This window comes from Gekko japonicus, unplaced genomic scaffold (genome assembly GCF_001447785.1).
Source record: "Gekko japonicus isolate JY-2015 unplaced genomic scaffold, Gekko_japonicus_V1.1 scaffold1668, whole genome shotgun sequence".
NCBI classification, from domain to species: Eukaryota; Metazoa; Chordata; class Lepidosauria; order Squamata; family Gekkonidae; genus Gekko; species Gekko japonicus.
In genome coordinates this window covers 35,654-55,622 of record NW_015167101.1, presented here as the reverse complement: position 1 = coordinate 55,622, position 19,969 = coordinate 35,654, and the positions used below count along the sequence as shown (strand labels likewise).

The 19,969-nt window shown below is 41.8% G+C and overlaps 1 protein-coding gene across 1 annotated transcript in view; it reads left to right on the top strand.

The window, feature by feature from the left end:
• DOCK4 (dedicator of cytokinesis 4) overlaps positions 1-17,724 on the top strand; it is a 208,119-nt gene extending 190,395 nt beyond the window's left edge. Inside the window, exons 36-41 of the mRNA XM_015412932.1 lie at positions 679-772; positions 5,609-5,757; positions 7,840-7,926; positions 9,761-9,865; positions 12,657-12,822; positions 17,348-17,724. Of these exons, the coding sequence (XP_015268418.1) occupies positions 679-772; positions 5,609-5,757; positions 7,840-7,926; positions 9,761-9,865; positions 12,657-12,822; positions 17,348-17,724 (978 nt within the window). The remainder of the gene's footprint in view (positions 1-678; positions 773-5,608; positions 5,758-7,839; positions 7,927-9,760; positions 9,866-12,656; positions 12,823-17,347) is intronic.
• The last annotated feature ends 2,245 nt before the right edge of the window (positions 17,725-19,969 follow it).

Here is a 19,969-nt window from a genome sequence, read left to right as displayed (position 1 = left end):
TCATACTGGTGGTTATGAGAGCTAAAGAAGGATTTTTGAAACCAGAAATTTACCTAAAAAGAAGCTCTCTTATTAATGGAAATGTTCTTCTCACAAATTAAAACCTAAACAAAAATCTTAGATGGAATGAAACTGTAGTCCAACGAGGGCAATACATCCACTTGAGCTATTTCTGACATCATGACTTTGCATACATTCCCATTACCCACTCCAATAGCTTAAGGGGAAGGAGACACTTTGTAATGGGCTCAAACTAGATGAATTGTGATCTTGCCGCCTAATTGTACACTTTTGGAACTAGCTGTTTGTCCAATGTATTACCTCTCCAAGAACACACTTGCAGCTGTCTCTGTCACACACTGCAAATGGTCTTTGAAGAGAAACTTTTGCTAAGAGCTAGGTCATACATACCTGCACACTGCTAGATTACTGAACACATGATGATTCACAGCTATGAATGTTCGCTGATACTTGTGAAAGGTATTGTTTGAGGCTATGTGATATGGAAGTTCTTTCTATAGTATCTGACCTCTGACAGCTCATTCACATGTAGAAACCGTCACTCAAGTAGCATGGTCAGGTGAACGTTCAAATGTAAGCTCACCTTTAAATGGGTCTAATAATAGATTCTGTGAGGTGGTAAAGCTTTGTGTGTTTCACAATATTCTTTTATTCCAGAATTTTTATAAGACAGAATTGAATAAGGAAGAAATGTATATTCGGTATATACATAAACTGCACGATTTGCACCTAAAAGCACAAAACTTTACAGGTAAATCTTTCACCATATATAATGTGTGGGGAATACTTAAGTAAAAAATTAATGTTGTATAACAGTGGAATATAGGAGTAAATATTATTGCGGTGTTAGTTGGCATTTTTATTTTAAAAACCCTGGATATGAACGGGCAGAATAGAACTCACAATCTCTCCTCTTAATTGAGGTTTCAGATCCACCAGTCTCATCTCTATCCCTCTAATTTCACAAAGCACTCGGAAGGGTGATAGAAAAAGGAGAACAAAGCATTGGGGCTAGGGATCCCAAGTCCCCCCGGGGGGTGGGGAAACCTCCGCCCCAGAGGCCCGTTCCCCGGCAGCGCCGGATCGGGCCCCGGAGGGAACTCCACCCCAACGTGCGCGTCACCCGGAAGTGACGCGCCCACGCCGGGCACGCTGGGGGCGGGGCCACAGCCATCCAAGGGAAAACTCTATGGTTTTCCCTTGTATGGCCATGCCCCCGCCCCCAGCGTGCCTGGCGTCCTCCCGTCACTTCCGGGTGACGTGCGTGCGGTGCGCACGCGCACACCAGACGCCGGCCGGGAGCCCCGGCGAAGATCAACTTGGCAACCCTAGTTGGGGCTGGTGGGTAGAGTTGATCTGCTTGTTTCCAACCTCTTAAGATTTGTTTCCCAATTAGTTCCCCTGAAAACTCATTATATCACTTCATTATTTCCTTTGTTTACATAATCAGCAATATAATCAGAGGCCAAAGAGGTGTCCAATGAGGAAAACACCCCTATATAAATACTTACATTTGTTCAATGGAAAGTTCTTGAGGGAAATCAATAGCATCAACATTATCTTGGGTAGAAGCAGTGAGTCCCAATGAACCATGACCTGAATGCTATTTCATGTGTATCTTTTTTTTTTATCACTGAGGTAAATCTTTTTGTGGGGGAAGTGGTGTTGCCCTTGAAAGTATCTTGGAAACTTCAATGTTCATGGCCCGTTTAATGGATATGGGTCATTGCAAGTGTGTTATGCTTGAATCAATGACTTCATTAGCTTCCTGTTTTTTTAGGGTGTGAATTCAAAATTCTGGTTATTACCTGTAAAGTCCTTCATGACCTTGAAGTCCTCATTTTTGAAGGACTCTCTCATACTTTTAAAAGCATGTGCTTGTGCACCCCAGGAGAGGGTATCCTTCAAAAATGAGGTTCAGAAGCTTCTTCCAACTATGACCTCTATTCAAGTTCTCTGGAATGAGCTTCAAAAGAGGTCCAAAACATGTTAACTTTATTATGATTTTGGAAGTGGTGTAAGGCAGTCTTTTTAGAAGATGTTGTTTTGCTGAGCTGTAATGCTGCTGTGGCAATCTGAGGAAATAGAGGTTGTATGTTTGTTTAATTGCTGCATTTTAATTTATTGGCATTTTTTAAATGAACTGTTAACTGTCTTGACTAAACAGAAAGGTGGTATATAAAACTACATATTTCTGTGTGTTTCCTCTTGTCATATGCTTATGGATTTTTGAGTGGCCAGTAACTGTGATTACTGAGTAGATGTTTAATATGTAATCCTATGCAGAATTATACCCTTCTAAGCCCATCTATTTCAACAGACTTTTAGAAAGGTGTAACTCCTCAGGATTGTACTGTAGAAAACTTAGGCCCAAATTAGACATGATAATTTTTAATTGGTTTATTTTCCCTGCAGCCACACAGCAGTGTGGGGAACTCATTTTAAAGTACTATAGGGTCCCAATTTGGCTTGGGACCACAGCGTGGGGGGAGGGGCTGCTGTTTTCCTCCCCATGCTAACTTTCCAAGCTAAAATGACCTTGGGGAGTCATTATGTGGCCTGTTGAGAGGCTGCACATGCATTGTGTACTGCATGCGCAGACCTAGAATGGGTCAAATAATGCCCCAGAGCTTTTTCATCTCAGGATAGGGTTGCCAGCTCCTGGTTGGGAAATAGGGTTGTTGCCAGTCCCCAGGTGCTGGTGGGGGGTCCCCCTGGTTTTGGTTGGCCGGCAGGGGAACCCCACACCCAAACAGCCACGTTCCAACATGATGTCCCCCATGTGATGATGTCACCTGGAAGTGATGTCATCACATTGGGGACATCATGTGGGATGCTCTGGTTTGAGGACAAAAACTCTATGGTAAATATGGCCTAAAACCATAAAGTTTATAATGAGGAAAAATCTGTATCAGGTGGTTTCTTCCCATACGAGCATGTCATGCCAGTTAATGACTACTTTTTACATGGCCTCAAGACATATAAGAAGGAGATGCACAGGATTAAGTTGTTTAAACCCCGAATTAGAGTGATGACATTGCTGAATGTAGATTATAGGGCAGCTGTTTGTTCACTGTTTCATATCTTCATCTTTAAATCAAATATCTTCTCTCTGTAAGAGGCAGTATTGGGTTGATGATCTTTTTCCAGTGAATGGGAGTGAAACAGAAATGATCCCACCTCAGAAATGCTACTGCTTCTGAATATACCAGATGTCTTGTGCCCCGACTGACATGACTTTTTAGTTGAGACTAGAATTTAACTTTCCTGTATATCTAATGTTCAATGTCTGAAAATGTCAGATATCAGATATTTGTCTTATAAAGGTGGGATCCATGAAGTCTGCTAGTTTTGCACCACTTGATCTGCTTTTTCTGGCCAGTTATTCATGTTCCAATAATTTTTGGCAAACCCGCTCCTTTTTAATGTCAAGTTTAAATCTTCCCTTGAACAGCTGGTAGTCAATGCATCTCCTCGGTAACAATGGCAAAATGAGCTACTGTTCGTCTTCCATGTACTCCAATAGAGCCTGAGTGGGACTGAAATTAATAATGTTAAAACAAGACATTGCTCGATGGCTTTGACTTAGGGCAGTTGTCTTCCCCTCTGTGGGCTGCAGAGCTGCTGTCATTTGCTGCCTTTTAGAAGGACCTGCTGGTCATGCACATAAGTAGAGAGTAAGAGTGTCTTGCTCCCTCCCCTTCTTTGCACACATGATGAAAGGAACAGTAGAAAGTTAAGGTGAGGTCAGCAAGTGTTGGAGAGGATTTATTTTTAGCACAGGAAGGCTTTCCCCCTTCCTGTCACATGACATAAGTGTCATGCGGTTTCCTGAAATATGCTTATAGTTTAGTGAGCTCCAGCTTATAGCTGCTTAGTGGGTCTTGGGGATCAGTGTGGCCCCCGGTCTGGAAAGATGAAAGAGCACTTACCTAGTATGTAATTTTCAAATTTGTTTTTGAAGGTTAGAAAGTTTTTGAGATGTGAACATTATCTTGATAATCTTTTAGACTTTCATCTTCCTTATCAATGCTTTGCGTTCTAACCTTCTTCCCATAAAACAGATTTTCCACTTCACGATTCACTTCTGTTCATTTTTTTTGTTGCAAGTGGATTTCTGTGGCTGCCAGTCATGTTATTTAGAATGACTGATATCTTCTGCATTGTCCAGTACATCAGTGGGGGAAATAAAATCCTGTGTATATCTGGAATTAACACCCTGTACTCTTAACACCCTGTACATATTAACACCCTATACTATTTTTCTTTTATTTCATAGAAAATTGAAACCATATTTGTTTGTTTCTGTACATTAGACTCTATAAAACATATTTCTATTAATTTTCTTGAAGACTTTGTTGCAATTTAAGAATTGAACATTCTTAAATGTAAAACGAACCATTAATTGGTAATTTGTTTTATTAGTACTGTTATCCTGGGATGTCTTTGGCTTTTTGGAAGCTTCAGTTAGTACAAAATGCTATTGTTGTGGTTTGAATATAGGGATCATACAATCCCTGTACTCAGGGGTCATTTTGTAGAAAAAGAGCTAGGGGAACTCATTAGCATAACTCATTAGCATATGCCACACCCCCTGACATCAGGGGCCTGGCGGTGGACCTGCAAGGCCAGCGGGAGTGCGAGGAAGCCCCGCCAAGGCCCTCCCTGGCCCCAGGCAGGCAGGGGTGGGGAGAGGCGGGGAGGAAGCAACTTACCTTCCCTCTTCTCCTGCCTCCTCCTGGCTGAATGAGGGCTGGAAGCGGGGTGGCCAGAAGCAGGGGGCGGGGCTTTGTCATGTGCCTCGCCCCCCTGCACCTCCCCCAGGGGAACTGTGTTCCCCCACGGCCCCCCCCCCCGAAATGACCTCTGCCTGTACTGAAAGATTACTATCTGCCTATTTGGTCCCAAGCACAATTCAAAGCATAGTGCTTATATAGAAACCTCTAGATGGCTTGAGGTCAGTTTACATGGAGGACCACCTTCTCCCCTGTTGTCCGGGGCAACATTTAAGATTTTCCTCCCAAGCTCTGCTTTTATCCCCTCATACTCAACGGTGAGATGAGTGGCAACCAGATCCAGGGCTTTTTCAACAGTGGTGCTTCTTCTGGGATATAGTCTTTGCCAGGAAGCTCACCTGACACCTTCTCCTCTGGCTTTTAAGTATGCGGTTAAGTGGTTTTATTTTCCCAGAGTTTTGTTTGGAATTCCTTTCACCTCTTAGTCATTTTAGGTTTTCCATCAATGTTATGTTTGTTTATTGTTTCTCATCTGGCCTGTTTTTATGGTTTTATGGGAATGTGTGGATTAGGTCTTGATTTTATTGGTTATCTCTTGTGAGTGATTTTCATTCCTATGCTGATTTTTTATTGTTTTATAATGTACCGCTTAATATTTATAATGTTTGCTTAATTGCTGTCTGAGTAATATCAAATTATATTTGTTGTTGTTTTACTGTTTTGATTATGTGAGCCACTTCAGTCAGATCCTGTCGAAGAGGCATGAAGAAATATACTAAATAAAAGAATAAAGTGGGATTTGTGTCTGTCCCTATGAAATTTACTTAATTTTTACCTGTAAAATATTATAGAGGCTGCTTACACACTGTTGCTGTATGATGAGCTGCTGGAATGGTCAGACCGGCCACTGAGAGAATTCTTAAACTATCCCATGCAAACAGAGTGGCAACGTAAAGAATATCTTCATCTCACTATTATCCAGAACTTTGACAGAGGAAAAGTAAGTTTTGTTTTGAAAGCCAGTTGATTATTAATAGTATATTATATTGTTTAATTATATTGTAAATATGACGAGTGATTTGTTATTGTCATGTTATGACTTCAGGTGTCATGCAAAACCACAGCTTGATTAGATTAACTGAGGCCCCGGGCACACGGGCCGGCTGAAACGCGGCTACTGAGAGCCGCTCCAAACTTGAGACGCCGCGGCGGGATCCCACGGATCCCCTAGCCGCGGCGCAGCACTCCCCGGCACGCTCAGATGCCGGGGAGGAAAAGTCCGAGGGGAGGCTGCCGAACTGCGCATGCTCGGGCATGCGCAGTACGGCTGGGGGCCGGGATGCGGCGGCGCAAGGACGCGCCGCCGATCCCACAGCCCTGCCTGCGCCGCACCAATGGATGCAACCACCTAGAGAGGTGGTTGTTTTTTGCGGCGCAGTTTGGGCCGTTGGGACGGATCAGGGACGGAGACGGCACGCTCGCCAGATGTTGAGGTGAGATCGCGCCTGTTTGCTCCGCCCCAGTTCCGTCCCGCTCCCGGCCCAAATGGGCTTGTATGAACGGGGCCTAGGGCTAATCATCTGAATGTCGGCCACTCCACGGATAAGTGTTAGTTAAGGTATATCAGACCAGATTCTGAAACCATGGCTTGAAGTTGGCTTGTTAATTGCAATTATTTATGTACAAATGTGGACATTTTTGGCTTAATCCTGGTTTCTACCTTGATGCTTCCCTCACCGTAGTCCAGGCTGGGATACCAGTTGGTTTCTGCAAGAGTGGGTAGAAGAAGAAGAAGAGATTGGATTTATACCCCGCCCTTCACTTGGAGTCTCAGAGCGGCTTACAAACTCCTTTCCCTTTCCCTTCCCCTCCCCACAACAGACATCCTGTGAGGTGGGTGTGGCTGAGAGAACTCTGACACAAACTGCTCTTTTTCAAGGACAGCTGTGCCAGAGCTTGTGACTGACCCAAGGTCACATCAGCAAGTGGAAGAGTGGGGAATCAAACCCGGTTCTCCCAGATTAGAGTCCGCACACTTAACCACTACACCAAACTGGTAGGAAGGTGATAAATTCTGTATTTGTCAAGGAATACTAGGATTTGAATTATTGTTTGTGAGCCAAATCCTAGTTTCATAAACTAACCAAAGTAAAGTAAACCTTGGTCTGAGACTAGCCATGTCTTTTACAAATAATCTAATGTACAGAACATTTCGAAGACTTATGTGCTTTACAATGTTATTTTGTTTAGTATCTGTTTTTTACTTATCAGACTCTGGGGCAGAGATGATGAACCTTTAACTTCCTGATTTGCTGCCACTGTACCTCATTCTGTTGATTCCATAAGAACTATACATATTTTTAAGAGGCCATTGAAGACATAAGCATTTTTTTGTATATATTAATCATGCCTTAGTTTGACTATATAGCTGAAAACTGGGTGCCTTTCCATTCACCCTGACATCAGTCTAATTCTTGCTTAACTGCAGTAGCCAGGATTTTCTGAATTTTTTTCTGTATTTTAATTGGATGTTTAGTTTTCATTCTGATAGCCAGCATGGTGTAGTGGTTAAGAGTGGCGGACTCTAATCTGGAGAACTAAGTTTGATTTCCCCACTCCTCCACTTGAAGCCTGCTGAGTGACCTTGGGCCAGTCACAGTTCTGTCAGAGCTCTCTCAGCCCCGTCTACCTCACAAGGTGACAGTTGCGGGGAGAGGAAGGGAAGGCACTTGAAAGCTATGCTGAGACTTAGGGTCAAGAAAAGCGAAATACAAAAACCAGCTCTTCTTCTTCTTCTCCTTCTCCTTCTTTTTATCTGATCTAGGGCAATTCAAGTGTGGTGCCCCCTTAGGTACTAGGTTTCCAGTATTCTGTGAGTACAGTTCATTAAGCTCAGAAAAGGGGGATAAACCATATAGTCAGTAAGCAATTGGTTTCTTCCTGTTGGCTACTATTCTCTGAAAGTGCTAGTTAATGTTAGACTATACTGCCAACAGAATATTTGAAAATCTGTTTGAAACAGCTAAACAACCTTATGGATTCTTCTCTGGGTAGAACAATATTCTTCCTTATTTGTCTGTAGTGCTGGGAGAATGGCATTATCCTATGCAGAAAGATCGCGGAGCAGTATGAGAGCTATTATGACTACAGAAACCTCAGCAAGATGCGGGTAATGGAGCTGGATATATTTTTGTCATTAAGAAGTATATAAACATCACTTTTGTTACTGAGCAAGGCAAAAATAAATTTCTCTAGTTTAACTTTTGTGCTAAAAATAATTATTTGATTTGAATGAACACAAAGATGACTGCTTGGAGGGGCAGCTTGGTATAGTCCAATTTTTTCAGATCTCGGAAGCTAAGGAGGGTCGGTACTTGGATGGGAGATCACCAAGGAAGATTCTGCTAAATAAGGTGGTGGCAAACCACCTCTGCTTCTGCTTGGAAGTTCCTTGCCGTGGTTGCCATGTGTGTTGCAACTTGATGGCACTTACTTACACAGATGACTGCTGCATATGTAGCAATCATAAGAACAAACAAGACCTATCTGTGCTATTTCAGTTCATGTTTGGTTTGGGCTAGTTAACTCAGAAAAGAAAGAATTGACAGGGATCTTTTAGGCACTTCAGGTTGTGGAGTGAATATTCCTGATTCTTTTCTTTCCTGTTGCTTCCATCTGTGTCACATTGTGCACTATTGCAGAGGGTTCCTGACCCCCCCTTCCAGAGTAGGTTTTGGGGGTTATAGGGAGCTGTAATGAGAAGGGGAAGGTGAGAGCCCTGTTCATGACTCATTGGACTCAGAGACCCCACACTTGAAACTATTTTATAATCATTTACAGATGATTCCCAAGCTTTATAGATTTTGTACCCCATATTCCCCATTAATCTGCTTATTTGCTGTGCTATATTTACCTGTTGTGTTTATTATTACTATTGCTTGGGAAACATGATGGAATCATTATGCAGTATGGATATAATTTTTCTATGCATTGAGATTTTGGTAGTATACCAAGGCACAGCTCCTATAAGTTCTTTGTTACTTTCTGTGATATTTGATCCCTGTTTTCTGCTAAGACTGAGCTTTTCAAAAATAGTTTGCGATGTGGCATGGAATCTTGCTTTTTAAGGGTGGGGGTGTCAGAAGCTTATTGGGTAAATCTATAGTAGAACTTAGAATCTTGATTGAACAATCCGAACTAGATGACCGGAGTTCCTATTTAGATGATGGAAGAGGTTGCACAAGAGGAAAAGGTTTACATATTGTTGATCTCTGCTTGGTCCCCCCTGTGCAGCCTAGTCATTTTTAAACCTGTGGTTTTAAATGCTGCCTAAATCTCAGTACAATGCCATCTATCTGGTATGATGTATCTGTGAACATTATGCCATAACCCTTGTGCATGGCCACTACATTAATTCTAAAGATGTCACACTGTTCCTCCTGCCTACAAAAATCTGGTCATGTTCAGAGCAAATACAGATAAGTAGAACTACAAAGGTATCGATGGGAACTTGATGTCAGCTGGGGAAATTCTCGCATTCGTTGCATTGCAGCTATGAAGTAAATAAGCAAAACTACTTGTTCGTTATTTACCTGTGTATCCTCCCCTTCTTCCAGGTAGGAATTCCATTTGATCCTTGGAACAAATATGTGACATAGAGCAAACTGAGAGATAGGGACTAGGCTGACTTACACCATTACTAAGCAAAGTTACACTCTAAGTCCATTGAAATCAGTTTGCCTAGAAGGGTGTAACTCTGTTTAGGATTGCACTATTAATCATCTTCCTGGATGGAAGATCATTTAAACCCAAACCCAAAATTATGTCCTCTACACTACACTGGTTCTTAAATATGTTGAATCTAAGTAACATGTGAATATTTATATCTGGCCACAATTTCGTATGATTTTTTTCCTGCCTACGTTGAACAGTATCATGGAATACGCTACTTTCTAAAAATGTTAAAGACTCCTGCAAATAACATTTGATTCAATCTCACATAGATGATGGAAGCTTCTTTTTATGATAAAATTATGGATCAACAGCGTTTGGAGCCAGAGTTTTTCAGAGTTGGATTTTATGGGAAAAAGTTTCCTTTTTTCTTACGAGTGAGTACAAAAGATGTCTGTTGTAGTTATGCATACATTTTGATGTCTTGTCATGCTTGAGATGTGGGTATTACCCTATGGTCCTAATCCTGCAGATCGCTGACTGGAACCTAAGCACCAAACAAGCTCCAGCAACCTTGTATTTGATGCAAGCTATTTGTTTCCTGCTTTTTGTTTCTGATTCTTTTTAACAGCTTTTATGAAAAAGCTGACCATGAATGTCACAAATCATCCTTTGTGCAAACCATGCATACAAAGCAAAGCTATTGGTATCCCACTCAATGGTAGAGAGTCCCACATTGTTCAGTAGGTGCTGTGAAAATTAGTTTGTATTTATTATATACACATACAAATCCACAAGGACTTGCAGGGAACAGCTCCTTCTGTGTGTCACACTGGTGGTGGAGCAAGCTGCACCAGGCCCAGGCATGCCAGTGACAGAGGAAGCCCCTCATCTTCTGTCCCCCTGTTATCTTCACTGCGTCAGCTGCTCACCCAGGTATTGTCTTTTTGCCACCTCAATGGCAGTGGCAACTCTTCTCCTACCTGCCTGCAGTTTTGCCGCCTCTGGAGGTGTACTAGAGCTGTGCATTACTGATTAACCTCCCCAATGATTTAAAAAAAAAACATTTTGAGATTTTTTTGCAAATTTGGAGGGGGGGAGTCTTCCAAGTTGGGAGAAAAATCTCCTTTCTTTTAGTGTGGGCCCAATCCACAGATTCAGATATCTGCAGATCTACCCACACTTGAGAAATAGATATATAGACAACAGAATCGTAGAGCTGGCTGATAATACAATATGCCTCTCATCTTTGAAACTACCATTTAATTTTGCTTAGTATTTATTTTTGTCAGTTTCACTGCTTGAATGATGAAAGCTTAGTGGTAAGAAAGTTCAGTTGCAGCCTGAATTGCTCAGACTAGCTTGGGCTTCTTAGAGCTCAGAAACTAAATGGTGGCAATTGTTAGTATTTGTGTAGGAAACCACCAAGGAAGACCATGGTTGCTGTGCAGAGGAAAGCAATGGCAAACTACCTCTGCTGAGCTCTTGCATTGAAAACCCCATGAGGGATCATCATAAGTTGATTGCGACTTGATGGAACATTGTTATTATTATTGTTATGAAAGTTGAGCTGCATTAGCCTGAGAAGGTAAACCAGTTATTACTTTTAAGGAAAGACAAAAGACATTGTTCTCCATTTACAGACTGATTTATTTATACCAATTTACAGGGCAAGACTGATGCCTTAAGTCCAGAGTTTTGCACCATTGCTGTTTGAGAGCCTTCTCAAAAAGCAGTCCAAACAGTATAAGGCTGACATGTTCTTATTTATACACAAGGAGTCTTGGGGGGGGGGGGAATACCATAGCAACATAAAGCTGCTCAGCTGTAAATTAGAGTTCTTCCCAGTTTAAGAACCTTTGGTTGTCAAGTTTGTAATTATTTGTTTCTGGTTGCTTTGAAGAGAATTACATTCTGAAATCATACAGAACGATGATAAAAATGGATGTGGGAAATCAGTGAACTCGGGTTGAAATATTAAAGGAGATGTCAAATGCATATATTATTTTCAACAGACTGAACACAGGAAAATCTGTCGTACGGGAATACTGAAATTCTCCGTTCAGTCAAATGTTACTGATTAGAGATACAGGAAGTTTGGGTGGAAAGAGATCCTTTAGCAGCTGTAGCTATCAACACAACTCTTCAGCAATCATTGCTGCATTTTCATTTCCTGGCACCTGCAGTAACTGGTGAGGTGGTACAGTGGATAGGACAAAAAAGAAGGAGCCTCCATTCCCTTGCTGGTAGAGATACAAGGCTGTAATGGAGGTGTACACATGGTGATTGGCTTTGTACTTAGGCACTAACGAACATGCTCGGCACTCAATTTAGTTTTCCACTTCTATGTTGCTTCTCCTGGTATAAGGTCCCTTCGATTCAGCAGTGTCAGCTTAACCCATCGCACTTTCCTGGAACCATGCAATCAGTGTACCATTAGGACAGCCATTGAAACTAGGCTGTTCATCTCAGGCTGCAGTGATCAGCTATTAGAAGATGCTGGAGCTGGAACTAGCTGAGGGTTTTCCCCCACCCAGACTGATGAATAATTTGTGCAACCCAACAGGAACTGTTTTTGCCCTCTAATTCTTTGAATAAATGTATGATTAGAAAAGCCTTAGGCAAGTCTCACGCAAGGGGCAAACAACTGATTTTGCTTGCCTTGCCAGTTCAGAAGTATGAGAGGAGCTCAAGTTCAGAACTGACAACAAAGTAAAAGTATCCACTGGTGCCATACAAAGTTACTTTTTTCCTTGGCCAGGTTTCAGGTTCCTTGAATTATTTATTGAGGGCATCCTCCTTTGTGCAACTTCTCAAAAAGAGAGGAGATTTTTTAAAATTTCAGTTCTTTATAGAGAAAACAATTGAAAGGAAAACAACCTGTTCTTCTTTGCAGGAATGGCAAAGGTAAGATTCCCAAGATGTTCACACCACATCTGATTCAATAATACAAGGAATCTTCTAGCACTGGTGGATGTTTTCATATTTAGTATTTGTTCCCACCTATATGTTTGTTCTGTGATCATTCTATGTTGCTTGTTGTTCATATGGATGAAGAATATGTCCAGTTTTGAAGTAAAGCACTGAAAATAGTGTAAAAAATATATTAAGCATCAGAAACGTGTCCTAAGGAAGTATCCAGCAGCATGTTTCTTTGATTTTTGTTATTATTGTTGATACTGAGCAGTTTTAATGTAACCATCTTTGCTTTCCTTTTATTCTGCCCAGAACAAAGAATTTGTCTGCCGAGGACATGACTATGAACGCTTGGAGGCTTTCCAACAACGGATGTTAAATGAATTCCCACATGCCATTGCTATGCAACATGCCAATCAGCCAGATGAGACCATCTTTCAGGCAGAAGCACAGTGTATCCTCTTCCTGGACAGTACTAGTATGCATGCTCAAGAAACGTTAAAAATATTCCATTTCAACTGTTATTTCTTTAAAAGAATAATGGTAAAATGGTTTTGGTTCCAGTTCCTGGTATGGCGAGGACAGACACTTGTGGACGAGCGCCGCACATTTCTGCCCTTCCTAGTATTCTTCAGGCTTCCACCGGCCAAAATTCCTTCCCGGAGAGAGGGGATTTGCAGGGGACTTAAGTCACCCACAAACGGAACAGCAAACCGCTTGTGGCCAGGCTTGTTCCAAAGCAAAGAATACCAAGGACGCAGGAGAGGCGAGCCATTGCCTCCCCCCGACGGAAGCCAAACTTAGCAGAGACCTAAGAGTCTACATAGCGAAGACCGAACGACGTGGAACCAACAACATAAGCTGAGTATTTTAATTTATGAAGACAACTCTTTAATTAGCTAGAGTTTAGTTAATAGATTTAAAATTTATAAGGAATGCTCAATGGCCTTTGAGAAGGCGAGAATAGTAGCAGCTACTCCTCTTTAAAACTCGTGAAAAGCTTACCTTAATGAATTTAAGGAGGTCTCGAGCATGCTAGTTAATCCATATGGTAGATATAGAAACTACATAATTCCTTCTTTTTCTTTGTTTTAAATATTTTTCTGTGTGCCTCCCTGAGTGGTCGTGGCCCCTTTAATGTTGAGAAGGTGAATCAGCGAAATACAGGGTGTAGTGCCGGGTGAAAAGATTACTGGCATCACTGGCAGCGACAGATCAGAAGGAAGACCGACACGTAAAGCCCAGGAGACAGCGTTGAGAGTGACGGATTAAGAAAAATCCTTCAGGCGCTTTCTAGCCAGATCGACGGAGCTACAGACAACCTGTTATGTAGACCTGCAGACAAGCACTCAGCGTGAATCAGAGGCGTGTCGCAAGGAAGTGTTGTGGAAAGACACTTTTAAAGAGACAGGAATGGAAATAACCCTGAAAGATTTAAAGGGTGATTTCCCCCCCTTGATGCCATTGAATCAATTTTGAAATATATTTGTTATATCTACATTTGTATCTACTTAGAACAAATTAGAAAGCAACTTAAATAGAAATATCTTTTCTTAGGAAAAATAATTTAAGGTTATTTCAGTTTAATTTATGGCTTCAGGCTCTAGTGGAGTTAGAAAGAGCTCAATCCCATCACTGGGGCAATCAGGTATCACTCCTTTCCTAAAGATGAGTGTGGGTCAGATGAATCCTAAAGAACTTGAGGCTCTGATTCAAAAATGTGTTGGAAAGGCCATGCAGCAGATGACTGAAAATACAATTCCGGCATCGATTAAGAAAGAAATTGAGACATGGTATGGATGTCGACTCCCCTGTTAAAAGTTCTGAAAGAGGTAGAAATACTACCTAGGATGTATGCCAACCATGCGCCGCTCTTAATACAGCTATTCCAGATGTCAAAAAAATCCAGTTGGAAGTTGAATACAGATCTCTTAATGGACAAAGATTTTGTACTTAAAACTAAGATAGTGATACAAGATTTTTTTGAGAGGAACCTGCAGCCAGAAATATCAATAAATATTGTATGGGATACATTTAAAGCTTTCTTGAGTGGATGCTTTATTAACCAACAAGCCTGGAAAGTCAATCAGAGTAAAAAAGAATTCGAGAGTATTTGAGGGAAAATAAAGGCAGAAGAAGATAAACTAAAAAATAAATTCAACATTTGGACTTCCGGTTGATGGCGGCACACTAGCAGACTCACCTCCCAGATCTCCCAGGGGTGAAGCTGTGCTCCAGCCGAAGGAGGGGGTGTGCAGGCTCACTACCCCCCCAGGGACCCGGTTGAAGGGACCCTGGCCACGGAGCTCTTGAGAGGTTGCCTCTTCGACGGCAGAAAGCTGGAGAATTGAGGCACCTCTCCGCTCTGATGGTTCTTCGTGCTGAGAGACCGAATCGACTAAGTGACGCTGACGGGGGCAAGCGCAGGAGATCGAGCATTAGAAATGGAGTGTAAACGAGGTCTGTGGACCGATTATGAACATGAGTCATTTAAGCATTGATTAAAAAGAAAAGAAGCTCCCCACCCCACGGAACAGAAGATAAGGCGAGCGTGGGAGGGACGCCTCCCAAGCGCATAGACTTCAGAGCGATTGAGGGGGGGAGCAGAAGTATAAACGGTTAAAACTGCTAAGGAGTACTTACCAAGGCGAGTGCAAGCGTTTAAGCGCATATTCAGAGACTTTCAAAAAGTTTGCGAAAGTAAACAAAGCAAAAAAGATGGCGGGGAAGAGGATGGAGAAAGAGAAACATCTAAACTCGAAAGTAACTGAGAGCCCAAAACCGGAAGGAGTCAACGAGACTTTGGCAGACTCCATGCGCCACCTGCTGGACCAAATGAATAATCTCAAAGAGCAGATGACATCAGTGACCCAGTGTATCACCAATCAACAAAACCAGATAAGCGAGACTTTGAAAATGATGAATCAAACAAATGAGAAGGTGAAAGAAGTGAACGCCACTACCCAAAAGGTGAAGAAGAAAGTACAAAAACTGGAAAAGAAGCAAGTTTCTACAGAAGAGCAGTTGCTACAATTACAAATGGAAAAGGCTAATATGATCCTTCGCTTTCAGGACATGCCAGAGACTAAGGGGGAGAATCTGAAGGAAATGATGAGTGAAATACTGGCCCCAGTGACAGAGATGAAGGCGGAATTTTTGCTAAGTGAAATAGATGTGGCCTACAAGTCAGATTCAGGATACATAAAAAAAAATAATCTGCCTGGGAAAATTGTCGTAAGATTCTCAAAGAGGCATGTAAGGGATGCAATCCTGAAAGCAGTATCTGGAGCACCCCTGAGAGCTGGGGAGAGTGTTATCAGAGTACTGAAGGATATTCCATTTGAAATAAGACAGCGGAGAAAGAAATATAAAGACCTTGTTCTTTTTCTTCAAACAAATTCAATTGGATATAGATGGCTAATTCCAGAATGTATCACCTTCAAAATCAAGGATAAAAAAGAAAAGATTGACTCTGTTCTGAAAGCGAGAGAATTTTTAAGAGTCCAGCTGGGAGGGCCAGAGGAGGAAGAAAAAGAAGAGGACAGCAAGTCCAGTGGCGAGCTGGACTCGGGTTCTTCCGGAGAGGACTCTCTGTCAGAGAAAGGGGCAGCAGCTCCTAAAAGTTCTTATAAGTTGCGGAAGAGACTGGACAAGAAGAAGTGAAGGCTGAAGGACTCTGAACTGTGCCTTTGAAAAATTTTGAATTGAGATGCTTTGGGGTATTTCCTTATATCAGTTAATTTAAGATGTGGGAAAAGTTAACAGAATATGTGACTCAGTTTGTAATGAGATTAATATGATTAAGACTAGATGTGTATTCAAGCTGATCAGAAGATCTCCTCTCTTGGGTTTTTAGTCAGCAGTGGGTATCTTTTCTTTATCCACTAAATATAGTCCCCTCCCTTATTTCTGTTATAGTTTGTAGTTTTAATAAAAATGCAATAAAAATTCCCCATTGGGGAGCAAAAATTCTTTTTCAACATTTGATGGGGAAAAAGAACTCTTTAAGATTAAACTGCTACAACATCAAATGAATATTAACACAAGAATTAGCCAAAAAAATACAATATTCCAAATTATATTACTTCGAACATGCAAATAAGATATCAAGATGGTTGGCGTTCAAACTCCAAAAAGATAAGGAAAACAGAACAATTTTAGCACTAAATAATGTAAACAATGAGATAAAATATACTAAACAGGAAATGAAACCAATTATTAAAAATTCTATACTAATCTGTACTCACAAAGGACACTAAACCGACAAGATATAAAAGAATACTTAGAACAAAATAACGAAAAAAGATTTACTGAATCACAGAAAATGATTTTAAATGATCCCATTACGCTCATGAAATAGTAGAAGCAATCAAGATACAAAAGAAGAAGAAAACACCAGATCCTGAGGGGCTCCCGGTAGAGGTTTATAAAATGTTTGAAGAGCAACTATTGCTGTCTTTGAAAGAATTAATGCAAAATATAACAAAGGAAAAGAAAATACCAAACTCCTGGAATGAAGCACTGATAAAATTAATTCCAAAAACGGAGACAGAAAGAAAAGAGATCAAGAACTATAGGCCGATCTCATTATTACATGCAGATTATAAGCGCTTTGCAAACATTTTAGCGACAAGGTTAAAAAAAATTCTGTCTCATACTATACATGAAGACCAATCAGGCTTTCTTCCAAAAAGACAGATTAAAAACAATGTTAGAAATATAATTAATGTTGTTGAATACTTTGAAATTCATCCTGAAAAACAACTAGCATTGATGTTTCTAGATGCTGAGAAAGCATTTGATAATGTTTCATGGGACTTTCTGATACAAAAACTACAGAAATGGGATTGTGGCGAAAATTTTCTAACAATGATTTCTGCCATCTATTGCAAACAAATACGCCAAAATTACTTTTAATGGAGATACAACTGAGAGAATTCAAATACAAAAAGGCACAAGACAAGGTTATCCTTTGTCATCTTTGCTGTTTATTTTTGTCTTAGAATCCTTAAATGAATCAATTAGAAATAATAAAATTATATGGGGATTAAGAATAAAGGGCGCAGAATTTATACTCCAGTCCTTCACAGATGACCTTATATTTATTCTCATGGAGCCCCTGTCCTCCATTAATCCTCTACTTGATGAAATCGCAAAAAATGGCAGAGCAGCAGGTCTAAAAATAAATATCCATAAGACTAAAATAATCACCAAGAACTGTTCTCAAGATATTATAGAGAGGTTAGAACAGGAAACCAAAATAAAGGTAATTGATGAGATAAAATATTTGGGTATAGTAATGACAAATAAGAACAGCATGTTAAAGGAAAATAACTATCAAAAATTGCTGGAAGATGTAAAGAAAGACCTCCATAGATGAAAAGACATACAGCTGGGTAGAATTGCAGCGGTCAATATGAATGTGCTCCCTCATTTTTATGGGGTCGGGAAGCAATTTTGCTCCAGGCCGGTTTGGCCAGGGATCCTGGAGGGTTTTTTGGTCATCTTCTGGGCATGGAACAGTGGTCACTGGGGGTGTGGAGGGGGAGGTATTTATGAATTTCCTGCCTTGGGCAGGGGGTTGGACTAGATGATCTGGGGGATCCCTTCCAACTCTACGATTCTAAGTGCAGTGGCAGAGCCATTTGACATCTTGATACCAACAGAGGAATAAAGTCCTGCTGGCTCAAGAACACTGTGAAGCCAGGCCTATGTAACCATTTTGTATAATTTCACTGAGCAGTGAACACAAAGTGAATTGAATCCTTGGACAAATTCCCTGCCATTAGTGTGCATGGCTATGTGTGACTAGGGCCTGCCAACCAGGGACATCAAGGTCAGCTCAGCACAGCTGTAGTTCAGTTGGGGAAAAAGCCCTTCCAATTTTCCCGTGGAACTCTGGGACATAGACCAAGCTCCTGCTATCCCAGCTGGCCGGGCTCCAATCAGCTGCTTCATTGAACTACGTGTGGCAAATGCAACCAAATGATTCTTGCCATCAAAAACACTCTCTGCCCTTCCCTCCCACTGTCTTTCATTTCCTCTCTAATTAGATTATCCGAATGAATTGCCCACAACTAATCATCTGGGGGGGGGGAATCTGGCAGTGCGTTAATACCCCACAATGAGTGCTTTTAAATGGCAGGCCTCAGGGTGCCAGAAGTCTTGTAAGACCTGAGTATGCTTTCTTTGTAAGCCAAACACAAACGCCCAGGAACCAGCTCCTCCCATTGATAACAATGGTTAGAAGTAAATCTTGGACTGGAATCCAAGAAGCCCTTGGGAATAGACTGTGGGTTGAATTGAGGTTAAATCTCCTAATGGCAGGAGGAACTTCCCTCCCCGGCCCCACTGCAGCCCGCTGATCTCCACAAAATGCTGCTCCTGGGGGTGGGGGAAATGGGCGACCCTGAGGAATGTCATGGGGTGCTGCAGCAGGAAGCGGGAAACCGGTGGAAATGGCTAGTTTAGTCTGGATCCAGCCCTGTGTCAAGTTATTTATTAATTATTTATCATATTTTGATTTCTAGCTGCTCCCTCCCCTGCACAGCAAGGCTCAGGGTGGGTTACAACAGTACAGATAAAACAATAAATAATAGCAATTAAGCATAACTATAAAATTGTTAAAGCCTATGAGCACTTATCCCCTAGAATGAAAAAAAAGAAGAAGAATGATTTAAAGGCCAAAGACTCAGATTCACTGCATGTTTTGTGACATTTTGATGGATCATAGTAAAAAGTATTGCATGGATTGTGGTTTGTTTCTGGTTTTATATAGTTTGGAGTCAATTTATAATTTCAGACAGGGTAGATTTTAGACTAAGTTTTAGATGGGAAAGGTAACCCTTTGCTGCTCTTAATTTCACTTAAAGGTCACAAATCTGGCTTGTTGCCAAGCTCACACACACTCCTCACTTATTGCTTCCCCACTGTCTTCTAACACAGAGAATCACAGTTAAAAACTAACTCTGGTTATCAACTCTGTCCAAATGCAAGTGGCTTAGTTTCACCCCCAACTAACTGGGGCCCCGGTCACACGGAGAATTTGCCACGTGAAAGACACGAATGTCAGGCGGATTTTCTGGGCGCAATCACACCGCAAGGGTAGGGCACCCGTGGCTAACCGGTGGCATCCCGCCGAAGATGCAGAGTTAAAAAGTACCAAGGAAAGTGCACTAGTATCCGGAAAACGCACGGCACAGGCGGGCGTCTGATCGCGGGAGCGCTAGTATCCCGTGGCATCCGGCGCCCGTCCACACCCTGTCGCAAACTGGATGTTTTCTGTAAGCGCATGCGCACAAACACAAAACTGAAAGCAGTGCTGCTCTGCAGAACTGCGCATGCACACAAACGTGAAACGCTTGTGTGATCGTGCCACGCCGCTTCTTTGCCATGCTGCAGCATCACCATGTGATTGCCAGCTAACAGCTGAAGCAGGGAGACTCGGGGGATCATGTGATCGGGCTACCGCGCTTTATTTTGCTCCGGGGCGAACAGCCACGCGTCCCCGTCCCCCCCGCGTTATCTGGCCCGTGTGACCGGGGCCTGTGGTTAATATTAAAGGTAACCAAAGCTGGTCTTTAACAGCAAGAAGGGAAGAGCAAGAACCTGGCAACAATCAGGTC